Raw genomic sequence first — 18,675 nt, 5'->3', positions numbered from 1 at the left:
TCTAATTGAGCGGCTAGCTCCCGCCAGCGCTGGGCATATTCTTTGAAGGACTCAATTTCCTTCATTGTCAAACTGCGCAACTGCATTTGGTTTGGTTCCATATTAAGGTTATATTTATATTTCCGCAAAAAGGCATCAGCTAAATCCTCCCAACATTGAATTCTGCTCTTTTCCAGACCCATGTACCACTTGTAGGAAGCTCCGCTCAAACTGTCTTAGAAATAGTGTATGTGCAGCTTGTCATTCTTGGTGTGTGCCACCATTTTTCTAAAATACATCACTATATGGCTTCTCAGACAAGTATGCCCCTTATATAGCTCAAAATTCAGGGTTTTGAATTTAGCCAGGAAGGACTATACGACAATGTTTTAATCCAGGTGGTAGATAAAATAAGGACTCATATGTCAAGGGTACATGAGAAATTGATTGGTTACAAGGCGTTCGAAGAGTTACATGCTAACTGTAAAACTTTCCTAATCAATTCAGACACATGTGGGATGATGAATGAGTGTCTTCAACAAATGATGAATGTGGGTTTGGTCCAAATTAGATACACGAGGAAGTTAGAAGATGTCGCAGTTATATAATCTCATGGGCACACACATTTTGAGATCCCTTACCAACAAATGGGAGTTCCAACACCATTTCAAATACCGGTTCTAATGTCCTCTCAGACGTAGGTACAAATACCAGCTCCAGTACCATTTCAAATTCCTTTTCATATACTAGTAAAGTCATAATATCCTATTGTCTTCCGTGTTCCTGCACCGTTCCCGTTCGAAAGTACTAAGTCAGTACCTTGGAATTATAACTCCATAACATATGTAGGAGACAAACATATAGTACTATAGCCAGCAATCACTAATATTGCTGGAATCGGGGGTATGACCCGGAGCGAAAAAGTATTCGCTCCAAAACAATCTAAAGGAAAGACACCCGAGGGTTCAAAAGGGAAAGAGGCTCGACCTTCCAAGAAGATTGTACTTCAAGAAGAAGCCGGAGAATTCTTGAGGTTGATCAAAAAGAGAGACTACAAGGTGGTGGATCAGTTGAATCAAACGCCCTCCAAAATCTCTATACTATCTCTGTTGCTAAGTTCTAAGACTCATAAAGAAACCTTATTGAAAATCTTATTAGGTATCAATGAGTTTTACTAAATTAATTTTATTAGTAATTTTCTGATATTGTATTTTTCAATTAAATTAATTTTATTAGGTATCAATGAGTTTTACTACATTAATTTTATTAGTATCAATGAGCTTTTTTAACCTCACAAATATAAAATGAAACATAATTCTTCAGAGTGGTGAATATATTATTACTCATTTTGTGTCAAATTCTAAATTGTTTTATATAAAAAATTGTTCCAACTTATAAGTCAATTTTAATACAGTTTTAATTTTATTTTTTATTATATCTTTTATTATTTATTATTCTATTTTCTTTTAATTTTTAAAATATTTCTTTTTAATATAATTAGTAATATAAATTTGAATGTTATCTATAGATTTAATTTTTGTATAAAAGTTTACTAGGCTTTTATATACGTTGGTTTGATTAGTATTTGTGAAATTGATATATTAGTATATTTAAATACTCATAGAATAAATGAAATTAATGAAAAAGATCAATCAATCAATTGTGAATAAATATTTTAAATTTTTTAGTTAAGGTATCTATACTATCTTTGTTGAATAGGTATTCGCCAACTTGGAGGATTCATATAAAGAATTGCCATGGTTTTTATGGGCACTTAAAACATACGCACCAGGAAATGTTGCAATTATGGAGATATTGTCAGCATTTACGTCAGATGGAACTTGTGTTGCTGGAATAGAATCTTTCACCGTCTCTTTTGGGCGTTTCAACCATGCATCAAAGGTTTTGCATTCTGCAAACCTATTATTTAAATTGATGGAACATGGTTATACGACAAATACAAGGGTACTTTGCTTATGGTTGTTGCACAAGACGACAACAATAATGTCTTTCCCATTGCCTTTGCTTTGGTTGAAGGTGAAATCGCTGGTGGTCGGGGTTTCTTCCTTTGACATCACAAAACATTTGTCGCTCCACAAACCAATCTCTGTTTGATTTCAGATAGACATATTGTCATTGAGAGTGCTTACAATAACCATGATAACGGATGACATGATCCTCTTTCTACCCATGTCTATTGCATTAGACATATCTCACAAAACTTCATGCGTTCAATCAAAGATAAGAACCTTCACAAAAAAGTGGTGAATGCAGGGTATGCTCTAACTCAGTCGTCATTTCAACATTACCATGACGAAATTAGATTGTCTAATGCATATGCAGAAAGGTGGGTGATTAACATACCAGTAGAGCAGTGGACAAGGGTATTTGACAGAGGTTTTCGATGGGGCCACATGATAACTAACCTTGTGGAATGCATGAACGACATATTCAAAGGCATTAGAAATATACCAATAACCGCATTGATCAGAAAAACCTATTTTAGGTTGACATCTACCTTCACAACCAAAGGTGAAAGATGGAGTGCAGTGTTAATGCCAGGTCAAATATTCAGTAAATGTTGTATGAAAGTGATGAAAGAGGAAAGTATCAAAGCTAGCACACACGCGGTTACAGTCTTTGACCGTCATAGGAAAAATTTCAGTGTACAGGAAACAATGGACCATAGTGAGGGGAGGCCGAATTTATCCTATGCTGTCAAACTAAATAGAAGTTGGTGCGACTGTAGAAAGTTCTAGGCCTTCCCTATTCCTTGCTCCCATGTCATTGCGGCATGCGCACATACTCGCCAGGATTCTTACGACCATCTATCTGATGTTTACAAGACCATTATTGTCTTAAATGTGTATAACAAAATCTTCTCAGTGCTACCAATGGAGGAATATTGGGCTCCATATAAAAGTGACATAGTTTGACACAACGATGAGATGTGAAGAAAGAAAAAAGGACGGCCACACATCACACTTATTAGAACAGAAATGAATACGACTGATAAAATGATAAGATTATGTAGTATATGTTGTCAACTCGAACACAATAAGAACAAATGTCCCAATCTATGAGCAACATCTGCATCATAATTTAGTGCTCCTTTCAATTTTTGTAACCTTGGATTTTTATATATCATGAACTTTTTGTTACAACAAGGTTAATAACAAACATCACTAAAACATAAGCACACTTAAAACATAACAAGTCAAACTAATGTCGTAATATTTAACCATAATATTTAAAAACAACATTTTTAACTGATTACAACAATCAAACTGATGTCATCTCGTCCAAACATCATTTCCCTAACATCCTTATTAGTTTTTACTCGCACCCAACCAAATATACTATCTAGTCTCTCAATACTTCTAATTTTTCCCCTTCTAGTATTTTTCCATCTAACCAACGAACCAACTCCCTCTTCAGTTGATCGAAACTACATATGTTCCAGAAGAGCATCAACATCAGAGACTTGTCTCTCGAATAAATCACTTTTCCATAGCGGCGACGAACACCTCACATGTTTGCAATATGATGAAATGAGATGTGGAAAAATGAATCACACAACACCTCTATTTATAAAAAAAATTGCACATTACATTGAGGCGCCATAGCAATTGTCGCCTCCTCTTAAAAATTACACATGGGCGACAATTGGATTGGCAACACCATGTGTTGTAGCCAATTCAATTGGCGCCCCCTCTTAAAAATTAAGGGTAGACGTCAATTGGTCTGGCGCCTATGCCTTAAGTATTTTTTTAAAACCGGGGTAGATTGGAAATTTGTTTGAAAACTGGGTTATTTTGAGATTTTTTTTAAAAAATGTGGGGAATTTGAGTAAAAAATTCACACAATTGCATTCATAAAATCTATATTTATTTTAACATAAAATATCATATTTCTTCTATCATTATGATTTTAACACTTCAATATAATTTGTATCACATCACCATTATTTGTATGTATTACCTTCTAAATTTTATTTTCACTTCTCAAAACACACAATCACATAGTGTTAGACATCACAAGTTCAAGTTCCGACAAATGCAAAAAAAAATATTAATTTAACAATTATTTATTAACTTCAATACATATTATTTTCTAAAAACTTATATAATATCATTTTTTTATTTTTCTTGCAATTATTTTTTAATTATAAAAAATAAAGAAAATAAATTTTGATATATATATTTTCAATTTTATTTTTTATTCTATATTCCTGATATCATGTTGGACAAATAAATTAACGATAAATAACAAATTTTTTTGTTTCTCACGTATAAGAATATATAATTTATAAAAATTGATTTAAAGTTTGCACAAATTTTTTTCTTACATTGATCATGGGGAGTATAATAAAAATTTATAGGGAGTATAGTAAAAAATTTAGATAGTAATGTCTAAAATAAGAACTCTAATATTTCAACTAATATCAACAATAAAATCACATAAAGTAAAAACTTTATTATAATATATTAATTAGAAGAACACACTATATAATGGAAAATTAAGATACAATAACAGACCAATACACAACAGATATAAAATTCTCCATACTTGTAAGAACCTTGAGGATCAACAACAAATATAAAATGACAAATCGAACAAATAAAGGCACAAAAAGAACACCGATAATTTTAACGAGGAAACCCCCTTAATATGAGAGTAAAAATCATGAGTCGTCCAGATCAAAGAAATAACTCTACTATAATAATTTAAGGGTACAAGAGAGGCTTGAAGTGATTCACAAACTAGTGTTAACAACCGCAAATTACAAAGCAAACTAGCTTACAAATAAGAATCAAAAAGTTGAAAACTTTCCCGAATCTGAAGCTTCAGGCCGAAGCAGATAACTCTCACCTCAAACTTTGTTTTGAAATTATGAATGTTCAAAAGTTAGATATATGTGTTACGAATTTTCCCTTCAAATTTGAGCTCGATTCGACGGTTAACGAATCGAGGATCGTTGATTTAGTGAGTCTAGTTGCAGAAAAACGAGAATGGATTTCTCTCCTTTTTTCTCTCTTTTGAATCCTTGTTTTCTCTCTATCTCGCTCAATCCTAAATTTATCATCTCCACCTAAGTAAATGAGATAAATGAGCTAATTACATTTGGACCTTTCTCCACATAAGAAGGGAGCCCTCCCCCTAACAACTATGTGGAGGAAATCGTCAAACCGGCGATATCACAACAAACTTCAAATTTCCCTCTTGGTAATACTTTAGTCATCATATCGGAATCATTGTCATTTATATAAACTTTAGCTAACTCCAACAACTTAACATCTAAAATATCATGTATCCAATGATATCTCATATCAATGTGTTTGGACTTATTATGAAAAGTCAGATTCTTACCAAGATGAATAACACTTTGACTATCAACAAATAACACATATTTGTCTTCAACAAAACCAAGCTCCTGCAAAAAATTCTTCAACCATAGTAACTCTTTGCATGTTTCGGTAATCGCAATGAACTCAGCCTCTATAGTAGACAGTGCTACACACTTTTGCAATCTGGGTTGCCAAGCCACAACTCCCCCTACAAATTTAATCATGTAGCCCAAAGTGGACTTTCTTGAATCAATGTCTCCAGCCATATCAGAGTTAGAGTACCCCACTAGAGTAGGCTTATCTCCTCCAAAATAAAGCCTCGAAGAAGTAGTACCACGAAGATACCTTAAAATCCATTTTACAACATTCCAATACTCTCTATGATTTGACAAAAATCTACTGACTGTACCAACAACATGTGCTATATCTGGTCTTGTACACATCATTGCATACATCATTAAAATGAGTAGCAAGAGGAGTTCTTACCGCCTTGGAACTTTCTATTTTGAATTTTTGCAGCACTCTTTCAATATAGTGTTCTTGTGACATTCAAAGTTTCTTCTCTTTTTTGTCACGCATAATTCTAATACCAAGAATCTATTTAGCTGCTCCCATATCTTTCATGGCAAATGACTCCTCCAATTGCTTCTTTAACATGTTAATGTTAGAAATACTTTTCCCTATAATAATCATATCATCAACATATAACAACAGGATAATAAAGTCATCATTAGAAAATTTGCTAACAAATACACAATAATCTGGTATTCTCGATCACACATAACATACTCAAACTCCTTGTACCACTTCCTTGGAGCTTGATTCAACCCATATAAACTCTTTCTCAATCTACACATATGTTCTTATTTACCTTTAACTTAAAAACCATCGGGTTGTTTCATGTGGATCTCTTCCTCCAAATCACCATGAAGAAATCCATTTTCACATCCATTTGCTCAATCTCTAAATCAAAAGTAGCAGCCAAACTCAACATGGTTCTAATTGATGACATCTTTACAACAGGTGAGAAAACATCATTAAAGTCAACACCATTTATTTGAAGGAAACCTTTCACTACTAATTTGGCTTTATATCTTGGAGACTTAGAGTTTCTCTCATGTTTAACTCTATAAATCCATATGTTTTCCAAATCCCTTTTTCCTTTAGGCAGCTTCACTAAATCATAAGTGTGATTATCATGCAACGATTTCATCTCATCATGCATTGCATCCATCCACTTTTGATTTTCATCATTTTCCAAGACCTCTTGAAAACACTCGGGTTCACCCTTATCAGTCAAGGTCACATACTGATCAGAATTATACCTTGTAGAAGGTTGTCTCAACCGGTTAGACCTCCTAAGTTGAACTTGAGATGATTCTGGAGCTTCACCAAGATTCTCATCTTGTGATATATAGCTTTCCACTTCACCATCATTAGTTGGAATATTTACCTCATCTCCAAGTTGTTGATCATCAAGATAATCATATGGCTCACCATTGTGATCATCACCACCAATAACATCCAGATTATGACTAGGTAACCGAACTGGATCAACATTAGACAAGTTGATATCTTTCTTGGGTGTATCCTTCTCTACATTATCAATGTCTTTAATAGTTTAGTCTTCCATAAAAACCACATCGCGACTTCGAATAAGCTTCTTCCCTACAAGATCATACAACTTGTAACCAAACTCATCTTGCCCATAGCCGATGAAGATACATTGTTTTGACTTTGTATCCAACTCGGATCTTTCATCCTTTAGAATATGCACAAAAGCCTTACAACTAAAGACTCTCAAATGATCATACTTGACATTCTTTCCAAACCAAATTTTGTGTAGAACTTTACTGTTCAAAGCAACAGTAGGAGTGAGAATAATAACATGCACTGTCGTGTAAAGTTCCTCGCCCCAATAATGATTAGGAAACTTAGCTTTAGAGAGCATACACCTTACTCTCTCAATTAGTGTCAGATTTATCCTCTCTACTAAACCATTCAATTGAGGAGTTTTAGGAGGAGTATTTTCATATGCAATACCATGCTTCTTGCAATAGGAATCAAATGGTCCACAATACTCTACACTATTGTATGAACGAACATATTTCAGCTTCTCGCATGTCTGCCTCTCAACCAAAGCATGGAATTCTTTGAACTTTTCCAACACTTGGTCTTTTGTCTTCAAGGCATAAACCCATATTTTCCTATAGCAATCATAAATAAAGGTAACAAAATAAAGTACATTACTAAAGGATTTTACCTTTAATGGACCACAAATATCATAATGCACCAATTGAAGCAACTTTGACTTCCTTAAGGAAGGATGTCTCTTGAAAGATACTCTAGTATGTTTACCAGCCATGCAATAAGAACACTTCTCCAAATCTACATTATTTAATCCAGGAATAACATACTTTTTTGCCAAAACATCCATCCTTTTTTCACTAATATGACTAAGTCTTTGGTGCGACAAATATGCTTCCATGTTGATAGCATTCACATTGTCCCTAGCAACCAAAGCTTTTGTCCAATACAATTTAGAAAGCTTCTCCCCTCTAGCCATAACCAAGTTACCTTTGTTGAGTTTCCACTTTCCAGAACCAAAGTCATCATAACCACAATCATCTAGCATATGCACAAAGATCAAATCAAAATGGATATTTGGAGCATGCTTGACACCTCTAAGCAACAATTGCATTCCCATGTTGGTTTTCAAGCAAACATCACCAACACGAATTACCTTAGATATACCATCATTACCCATCTTCAACACTCCAAAATCCCCAAAAGTATAAGATGTGAAGAAATCCTTCCTTGGTGTAACCTGTAATATAGCACCATTGTCAACTATCCACATGCTCTCGTCTGATACAAGATTAACAGACTCATGATCATGGAGATTAACAAGATCATCACTAGTAGCAGTAGTAACACGATCATAATCATGATTTTCATGGTATTTTTTTATACTTACCCTTCTTACCTTTGTTATCTCTTTTCCACTGATATCAATACTTCTATATGTATCCTGCTTATGACAATAATGACACTCCAGATTCTTGTAGCGCGACTTGGACTTGCTTCTGCTATTCTCTCTACCACCATTTGGTTCCTTTTTATGACTTCTCCCCTATTTTCAGTGACAAGTACCTTGGGTTGAGATGAAAAACCATGTTCCTTCCTTCTCATCTCCTCATTAAGAATACCATCCTTAGTCGTTTCCAAAGAAACAACACCTCTTAGAGCAGAACTTGTGATAGAAACCCAAAATGTCTCCCAAGATTCTAGTAAAGATAGAAATAAAAATATTCCCAAAAGTTGATCATCAAATTTGATAGTCATTCATGGAATTTGATCAAGGAGTCCTTTAAATTCACTCAAGTGATCTGAAATAGAAGTCCCCTCCTTATACTTCAAACTTATGAAATTATTCAGTAAGAACAATTTATTATTCCCTGATTTAGAGGCATACAAGGACTTTATCTTCTCCCACAAGGTTTGTGCATTTGTCTCATTAGAAATATGATTATAAACATTATCTTCTACATATTTTCTAATAAAACCACATACCTGTTGATGTTCAAACTCTAATTCTTCATCAAACACAGAATCCGACTTTAAGGAACTAAAAACCGGTAAATACATGTTTTTCACAAATACTAAGTCATTCATTTTTCCCTTCCATAAATGGTAATTAGAACCATTCAACAATACCATCTTCATCTTTGTATTTGATTCCATAATTCAAACAAGTAAAATAGACCTTAACCAAGAGCTCTGATGCCACTCTGATGGAAAATTAAGACACAATAACATACCAATACGCAGTGGATATAAAATTCCCCAGACTTTTAAGAACCTTGAGGATCAACAGCAAATATAAGACGACAAATCAAACAAATAAAAACACAAAAGAACACTGATATTTTTAACGTGGAAACCCCCTCAATATGAGAGTAAAAACCACAAGTCGTCCAGACCAAAGAAATAACCCCACTATAATCATTTAAGGGTACAAGAGAGTGTTAAAGAATTTCACAAACTAGTGCTAACAACCGCAAATCACAAAGCAAACTAGCTTACAAATAAGAATCAAAAAACTGAAAAAATTTCTCAAATCTGCAGCTATAGTGCGAAGCAGATAACTCTCACCTCGGACGTTGTTTTTAAATTCTAAACGATTAAAAGTAGATATATGTGTTATGAACCTGCCCTCCAAATTTGAGCTCGATCTGATGGTTAACAAATCGGGGATCGTTGATTTAGTGAGACTGGTTGCAGAAAAATTGGAATGAGTTTCTCTTATCTTTTCTCTCTTTTGAATCCTTATTTTCTCTCTATCTCGCTCAATAATAAATTAACCCTCTCCATTTAAATAAGTGAGACAAATTGGCTAATCATATTTGGACCTTTCTCCATATAGGAAGGGAGCCCAAACCCGACAGAAAATACAGGTAAAAAAAATATAGGTTTGTAATATATAGAAAAATAAAATAAAATAAAATAAAATAAAATAAAATAAAAATAAAGTATTTCACCATAGTTATTTTCAATAACCGTTGTGTTAGGTAGAGCGCCAATTATATATTGCAGAATAGTTATTTACTATAACTATTGTGATAGATAGAGTGTTATCTAGTTTATCACAATGATCACACATCCGTGATGGAAAATAACATACTTACAACCATACCCTACCTCACAACGGTTGGTCAACTGTGATGGTATCCCTTTACCAACCATTGTGAAATGTGTTTTCCGCAGTAGTGCCACTTGTGATCTTTCCTTGATCACCATATTCAACCTTTCATAAATTTCAACTTTAAATGCTCACTGATCTTCACTCGATCCCAAGCTTCAAACCTTAAGCTATTTTCTTCAACCTTTTCTTCTTTAACAAATTGAAAGATGCACGACGAAAAACTCCACACCGATGGAGAAAATATCTTTTCTCATTTTTTAATGAAATTAACCTCTTGATTTTTCTCAAGATCAAACACTTGTTATGAAATCTACACACACTCCAAAATGCACAATTACAACACTAGTGGATTCTCACAATCCCTTAACATACATACAAACAACATGATAAGTCTATATTAAAATGATGAAGATGGAGATTTGAGAGAGAAAATAAGTTGTAGTTTCAAAGCTTCTTCTCACAAAAAAATATTTTTTCTTTTTCTCTTGATAAGAGTTTTCTCAATTAGTTATGAATTTATGAAATGAAAAATAGTATTTATGTGCGTATGAGATGATTCACAAAATTTGAGCAAAATATCCTTAAATGAATCAGATCAAAATTTATAATGAATCAATTCAAATGTTGGAAGTTTGATTTAAATGATTAAGATCAAAAGGCATTGGAATCGATTCCAAACAAAAGCTTGGAATCAGATTCTTCCATATGTGAATCGATTCCTACAAATATAGGCAAAACATGAATTATCAAATTGTTAATTGGATCAATTCTAATAAACAAAATTAAATCATGAACTTAAGAAACATAATTTTGAATCGATTCCAATTGATGTTTGAATTGATTCCAATAGACTGACAGTTTTAATTGGGTCATGCATTACCTTGAATCGATTCATTCAATGTTGAATTTTGTCAACACTTCATTATATGCATCGAAAATCTATATTTGTTTTTGTGTGTTTAGAGATTTAATGAGGAACTCAAAAAATATAATAAAATATAATACTCAAAGCATCAAAACAACTAAATAACTAATAATGCACTTGAGGGAAACTTCAGTTGGCTCCTCACTCTGCTGGAGCTTGCAATTCTCAGCATATTCTTCCTAGTGATGACAATGTTGCAACTTTTTTTTGATGAGTCTCATGAAGTTTCCAAGCTCGACTCTGAGGATATGTCCAACCCTAGAAATAAAGAAGATGATGTTGTTATTTATGAAGATGCTTTTGACATTACTCTACTACTTTGTCACTCTGATTTCTTTGATTGACTTCTCTAGTTTGTTGTCATCTGTTTGGTTGATTGAATAATTACTCATTTGGAATGTACCATCATTTTGTTCTAATTGTTGGTTATTGTTTTTCCCTTGGCCCATTTGAGGCAAATATGGGGAGAAGGCACTTTCGTGTGTAAATTTTTGTTTGTTAATTAAATGCTTGGATTGCTTGCTATTAGCCTTATATGTTGATTGTTGTGATAGAAGTGCTCAAATTCTTATTTTGCATAAAAATGGTCAAAGTGGGAGTTTGCTATTACATATGGATTGTCTTATTTTTGTCGGAAAAATATTAAGAAAAATGTCACATGTATTGTTTAGACATCTTGACTTTGTTATCTACTAGTGCGCTAGTTTTGGAAAGATTTCATTTGATTCCGGATTCTGCCCTATCTTTTGGGAACGATTCATATATGGATTGTATGTTATTTTCTATGAGTATCTACATGATTTATTTTGGAAAGATTTATTTTGTTCAAGGATGAATTTAATATAGATTTGTTTGTGAAAATCTATGGGGTCTGCCAACCGAATTGGATTTATATAAAGAGAGGAAACACATGTTCATCAGAATGACTTGTAGTGGATGTTTTGTTGATTAAGAAACAAAGTGTGTGTTGGTGGTGTTCAACTTTGTCTTATGTTTATATCTACCATTCATTGCTAAACAAAGATGTGGTTTTATTTTGTTAAGTTTATCACATTGTTATTGATGAAGACTTACAAACACCTAAGAGCGTGTTTGAGTGGAAGTGAGAGGATCTCATATTCAAAAGAAGTCTGAGTTGAAATTCACATGTAGTATTAGAAAAATAGACCTAAACTAAGGATAGTTAAGATAAAACCTACGTGTACTATTGACTACTTATTATTAGTGGATTTTTTCCCACTAAGATACTGCTCTCGTGGTGTATATGCCGTGGTGAATCTTGCCCAAAATATTAAGGGGTGTGACGAATACTTTTTAAAAAACATAGCAATTGAATTATTTTTTAATTTTCTTTAAAAAAAAAGATCAATTTTTTATGTTCAATTGTATCACTTCTAAAATAATACACAAATCAATAACTACTAAATAAATACTTCTCTTCATCCTAAAATAAATATCACATTTCTAAAATTATTTATCTAAAATATTTTTTAATTATATCCTCTAATTAATTATTATAATTTAATACTTTACATTAAAAATAATTCGATAAAAATATTATTTTTTCTATTTTATTTATCATATTTTTTTAGTTTATATAAAATATTAAATATACACTTATTTTAGGACGTTACATTTTATATAACATTGATGATATATACTTAAATTAACTATTATCTTTTCTATTTTAAAATAGATACAACTTTGTAAAAGACTTATAATTAAATAATCAAAAACACAACAATTTAGTCTCACACCAATACAAAAATAACTATCTAAAATCATGGCTAATATCAAAACATTAAAATCAAATCAATCCTTAGTCTAACACCAACAACAAGAAAATTATAAAAAAATTAGCAAATATCAGTAACATTTATTAGCTTACATAAATAAAGATATCTTATTACATATAACAAGAATGCAGTTGCATTTTCAATAAGAAATATAAGTGTCAAACTGAATTAGTATTACTAATACATTTCTTGAATTTCCACTACCAATATATTCCATTCTCTTCTTTTTATTTCTTGAGTATCATCCTATCATCACTTGAAAATCACAGATATTGGAATCCTAACGGCATGTCTGTCAGAAATCCATGTAAGAGAACCCTGAGCAAAACTATGATTCCTTCTATTTTCCTTAATCTCAGGTATAAAATCCACAGAGAAACTAACCTTCTCATTGATCTCACTGAATGTTATTTCACTTGGATTCACACTCATACCCAAAGCCAAAGGCACTTCAAGTTCTGCTCTATATGTTGAATTCGCAAACCCAACATTAGTCAAAGTTCTGGTGTAAAACTGTGAATCAGAACCTAAAAGAATAGAGAAAGAAGGATAATTTAGTTCTGCTTCTGCTATACTTTTCACACCAGAACACTTCACTTTCCACTGCACAATAATTTCAATCTCTCTATCAGAATAACCCAAACCACACAAATAAGGAACATAGTCTTCTGGTTGAATATCATAAACTAGTCCGGGATCATTTGCTTTAACAGGATTAACATGTCCTGCACCAGTAGCAAAAACGTCCGCAGGTAAAAGTCTTTGATCGGTTATAGGTGAACCGCCGAGGTTGTGTGTATTAGCCGTTGTCATGATTGCTGATTTTATAGCGGCCGGCGACCAATCAGGATGAGAGCTTTTGATCAATGCGGCAATACCGCTGAGATGAGGACAAGACATTGAAGTACCAGAAACAATGCTATAAGGTGGGAGTTTGTTGTCTAGAGAAAGAGCCCATGCAGCAAGGATGTTGACACCGGGTCCAATGATGTCTGGTTTTAAGATTCCTGGACTCTCTTGATTTGGTCCTCTAGAAGAAAATGAAACAACGGAAGGAGCATTTGAATCACCAATTATTGTTCCTTTGAATGATACTGTTGCGGTTGGATTGTAGGTTTTGTTTATGTAATCTTTGATTATCAAACCAGCTACATAACTCACTTCAACAGCAGGTAAAACATGAGGAATAGCGAAAGTGCTGAATCCAATGGCTTCGGAGTTTGCAAGGATCATGGCAACACCACCAGAATTTAGAACTTCTTGTCCTTTCACAATACTTGAAACACCGCCTCCTATATCACACAACACTACTTTTCCTCTTAGATCAATGTTCTTTAAGGAACCTGGTAAACACAATGACTGATTCTGACTTGAGTTTCCATATCCATATGAACCTGCATAGAAAAGTGGCAATAGTTGTTGAGAAAAGTCCTTAGGTTGGTACAATGTTTCACCTTCAAATTCTTCACCATTTCCTAGCTTTGCGGATGCTGCTATTTTTCTGTCAATTGTACTTGCACCTACTGTGAGGATCCAAGGAGCTTCGTTTGAGAGGGTGCTGTAGCCAGGGCCAGCGTTTGCTGCGGAGCAACTAACGAAAACTCCTTTTTGTGTAGCAGCAAAAGCACCAATTGCAATTGGGTCTTCAAAGAATGAAAGAGAACCTAAACCAAGGGAAAGTGAAAGAACATCTACACCATCTTCAATAGCTATATCCATTGCAGCTAAGATAGCACTTTCAGGGCATCCAATTTTGTCATTACAAACTTTGTACATTGCTACGTGAGCATTAGGTGCCATACCCGCTGCTACACCTTTAGCATTACCAAAAACACTTGCATCTTCTACGAACCTTCCTGCAGCTTCTGCAGCCGTGTGTGTTCCGTGGAAGAAATTCTCAAATGGAGGCTCTTGAATTGCGCCTTTGACTAAGTTTCTTGCACCAATGAGCTTATTGTTGCAAACTGTTCCACCGGTGAATTCACAGTGACCTTTCCATTTTGCAGGTGGTGGTGGCATTCCTTCGTCGTTGAATGATGGGTGAAAAGGGTATATTCCTGTGTCTATAACTCCAATTATGACGCCTTTTCCAAGATTATCATCGCTCCATAAGCCTTGTCCTTGTTTCAATCCCAAGAAAGTTGGAGTATGAGTTGTGTGTAGTGAAAGTGTCCTTTCAGGTCTTGCCGACACAATTTCTCCTTTCTCTTGAAGATCTTTGGCTTCTTCGGGTGTCAACTTGACCGCGAATCCAGAGGCTACGTTGCTGTAAGTGAAAACCATTCTTTCTTTGTGAGCAAAAGTTTGTGGAAGGAATGAATGGTACCAAGTATGCAAATCTTCTGATTGAAACGAAGCAACATTTTCTGATTTTTTGACATGAACAATGTATGTCATTAAGTCATGATTGTCCTCTACGGCAAATATTGACGTAATTTGGTTGAGGCTGCATAGAATGAAAATGAGACTAACAAACAATGTAAGTTGCATGGTGTAGTTTGTTTTTCCCATGATTTAGAATTTGATATAAAAAGTTGCTTGTGATTTTCCTAGTGTCATGCATGTGTATATATAGATAAATATAATGCATAGAAAACAAAATGGTAAGTTGGAGCCATTGTTTTATTTTACTTACAACATAGGAAACAAGGACATGCATTGTGCTGGCTTAGGACGGCTAGTCCTGAGTGGCAAAAGATTGTTGTGGTCATTTGGATTAAGGAACTCTCATAGTAATGCTCGCTATTTATTTGGTGTTAATTTGTATGGACTTGGTATATTGGATTTGGAACAGCTATTTTTCTAGACATATTTCTCCAACATTGCCATATGTTGTTTTTGGCTTGGAAAAGTTATCGACAAAAAGACAAGTTTTATATTGCGAGTATTATAACTACGGGAAATTTCTCCTTGGTGCAATGAGGATTTTAGAAAACAATTTGAGATGTTTTTTTTAAAATATTTATGGTAAAAGATGTTTGTTGAGTTTATAAAACATAGGATTTATTTGGAGAGAAACTAATAATGTTGTTCACTTGTTAGCTAGTGTTTTATTGTCTGGTCACCAAGAATTTGATTGTATTTCTTCTTCTTTTTTATAAGACAAAGCATTAAGGATTAAAGAAATAAAGAGAAAAAGACTAACGAGACATTCTAACATATTTAGGGAGTGAGACTTTAGAATTATCATAAGTAAAAGTAATATTTAAATGATAAGAAAAAATGAGGAGTTCATTGTTCTTTAAAACAAGGCTATAATTCTATCCAATTTACACAATAATTTTCTTTTCTCCAGCATGGTTGAACTTTATGTATCTATTACGACTCATCCTTTTGATTCGACAAACTATTGGAAAATGATGATGGTGTTCATTCTCTTGGTTAACCATATCTATCAAAATTTTAGAATCACTCTTAACCACCAGATTTGTAATTCTATCATGTCAAGCTAACTCAATCCCATGTAACGTCACACAAACTAATTTCTCGTGCATATCCTCTCACTCAATTTTTTGATGAGTTCCTGAACAAGTCTTTGCATCCTGCGGTGGAAGTAAACTTCTTGTAGGCACCACCACAATTGAGCTTAATGCAATTGTCCTGTAGACAATAACATTGAACATGTTTGATCTCTAGCTCTAAGAACCTAACGTTGTTCTACACACGCTTATCAGTCTCGATCTCCTTCACGAGATGCATGATTGTATCTGTCAGGTTGTCAGGTTGTTAAAAGCCTTCTTCAAAAAGTGCTTTGTTTTTCCACTTCCATAAATACCAACACGAGATCATAAATATTGACCTCCAATAGTCTTTGTGCGAATGTATTGTATTTTTTAAGATTGTAAGAGATCCAATCCCTACAAGATAAAGAGAAAAATTGAATGATTTTATTATAAGAAACTAGTTTAATCCATATATGTGTTGCAGAGAAGCAATTCTGAACCACGTGAATTAAGTTATCTTTATTATTCGTACACTAGTTGAAATCCCCATATTTAGTTGGATTCCATTGGTGGACCGAGAGTTAGTCAAAAGTCTTTCATGGAGCATAAACCATGTGAAATTTGGATCTGATGGGGTCTTTCTACTTCCAAACGTTATTCCAATCAATAAAAACATCCAGATAAGAAGAAAGATAATTAAAGGCAATACCCACATAAAACTCTTTATCTCTATAATCTCACACCCTAGCATAACAACACCATCATCAGGGAAGGGATAAAGGATATACATAGTACAATTGACTATCCCGGTGATGAACTAGTTCTAAAGCAACTTTAAATCCCACTTCCCTTTTATGTTATCCATGTATTTTTCCGTGGGATTAGTATTCACAGTTGTATCAGCTTGGACCAACTATAAGAAAAGAGGTTTCTCTATTGGACACCAACAATCAAGCCAAAAATTACCCCTTCTTCCATTTATAAGCTTCCACAAAATATTTTTCTGAAACTTGTCCCACACATTTGTTAATGATTTCCACAAAGAGGAATCATTGGGCTTGCTAATCATATCTTCCAAAAGGTTTTGCTTCATGCAAAACTTATTGATGAAAATCTGACACCATTAATCAATAGGATTAATCAAAAAATTCAAAAGAATTTTAAAGAGAAAAGCATCATTATTAATTGAGTTTGTTTGATGCATAAGTCACCATGATCCTTAGGCATACAACAAACCTTCCAACTGATTAGATGAGTCTCGTGGATCGTTTTTATGTCTCTCAAAATAAACCCTCTTTGTAACTTTTACAAATCATGACAAAATATTGATGTCGCGCACGAGTAAAAAGCAAGTAATTAAAATTATAATTTATGGAAGCGACACTTGAATGTCGTATCACAAGGATTCTTGTATTAAATTTTACCAACTGAAAATGATAGGGGTTTTAAGGTTTAGGTTTCAAATAGAATAATAATAAAAAAGGGTTTAATTACGAATAAGCTAAAACGGCTAATCCTACTGATTTGGGTTCCGACTTATCACTGGCTATTGTAAATCCAATCCCCTAAGCGGTTTCGATTCTATTCGATTATGAGATCAATTAGATAAGCGCAATCAATATCATGTGAATTGTGTTCATGTTTACCGCATTAAGCATGACAGTTTAAAGATTAGACGGAGCTAACGAATAAGCTAAGTTAACATGTGATTACAATTAGGAACATGCATACAATCGAATTTAATCAATTATATCATATGTGTAACGATCGAATTAAGAAAACAAAAGCAATTGAATTAAGCAAACGAAATTCATGGGCATAATTGAACAGAAATCGAGATTGAATTGAACTTAAAGTAACCTCAAAGAGGTCGAGCTCGTAATCAGTAGAATTTTTCTTCGAGATTAGTTCTCCATGAAAATTGTACAAAACAAGGAATTTTATGAATAGGGAATTGGTGAATGAACAGTACTGCAGCTACATTTGTTTAAAGGAAACAAGGAATTATGGTTCTAATTCAAACCGGGTCGGAAAACATAAAAACTGGCCTAAAACTAATTATTTTATTTAAGTTTGAAACTAAAACGATTTATTCGGGCTTTCTTCACTCGAAATCTGTTTCTGACTTCAATAATAAACTTTTAGTTTACCCTCTCAGCTTTCCAACCCCTATTAGAATGCGTTAATCCAATTCTCGTAGCCCAAGTTATGACATGCAAAGCGAAAGGGTGTAAATAGGTATTTATTCAGAAAATACCATACGAAATTAAAATAAATGCAAAAATAAACTAAGCTAAGGAAACACACTAAAATAGTAGAAATAACAAAAGACATTCTAGAGTTGTTGCAACATGATAGTGAAAGAACGTGTAAAACCCATATATAATACATGTCTAGAATTTACATATTATACACAATTGTACTGTTGGTACTGAAATACATAAGTCCCTAGTGGCAACATTGTACATATTACATGTCC

General features: G+C 33.5%; 1 protein-coding gene across 1 annotated transcript; it reads right to left on the bottom strand.

Moving 5' to 3' along the window:
* Window positions 1-13,005: 13,005 nt before the first annotated feature.
* Window positions 13,006-15,264, bottom strand: LOC127121573 (subtilisin-like protease). The gene has a single exon (XM_051052036.1). It carries the CDS (start codon window positions 15,262-15,264, stop codon window positions 13,006-13,008), a length of 2,259 nt encoding a protein of 752 aa, XP_050907993.1.
* Window positions 15,265-18,675: the final 3,411 nt, after the last annotated feature.

Source organism: Lathyrus oleraceus, chromosome 2 (genome assembly GCF_024323335.1).
Source record: "Lathyrus oleraceus cultivar Zhongwan6 chromosome 2, CAAS_Psat_ZW6_1.0, whole genome shotgun sequence".
NCBI classification, from domain to species: Eukaryota; Viridiplantae; Streptophyta; class Magnoliopsida; order Fabales; family Fabaceae; genus Lathyrus; species Lathyrus oleraceus.
Note: the sequence above shows the minus strand (reverse complement) of the source record. Positions and strands in the feature narration are given on the sequence as shown.

Coding starts and splice junctions, on each gene's coding strand:
- LOC127121573 (XM_051052036.1), bottom strand. CDS start 15,264: ATGGGAAAAACAAACTACACCATGCAACTTACATTGTTTGTTAGTCTC.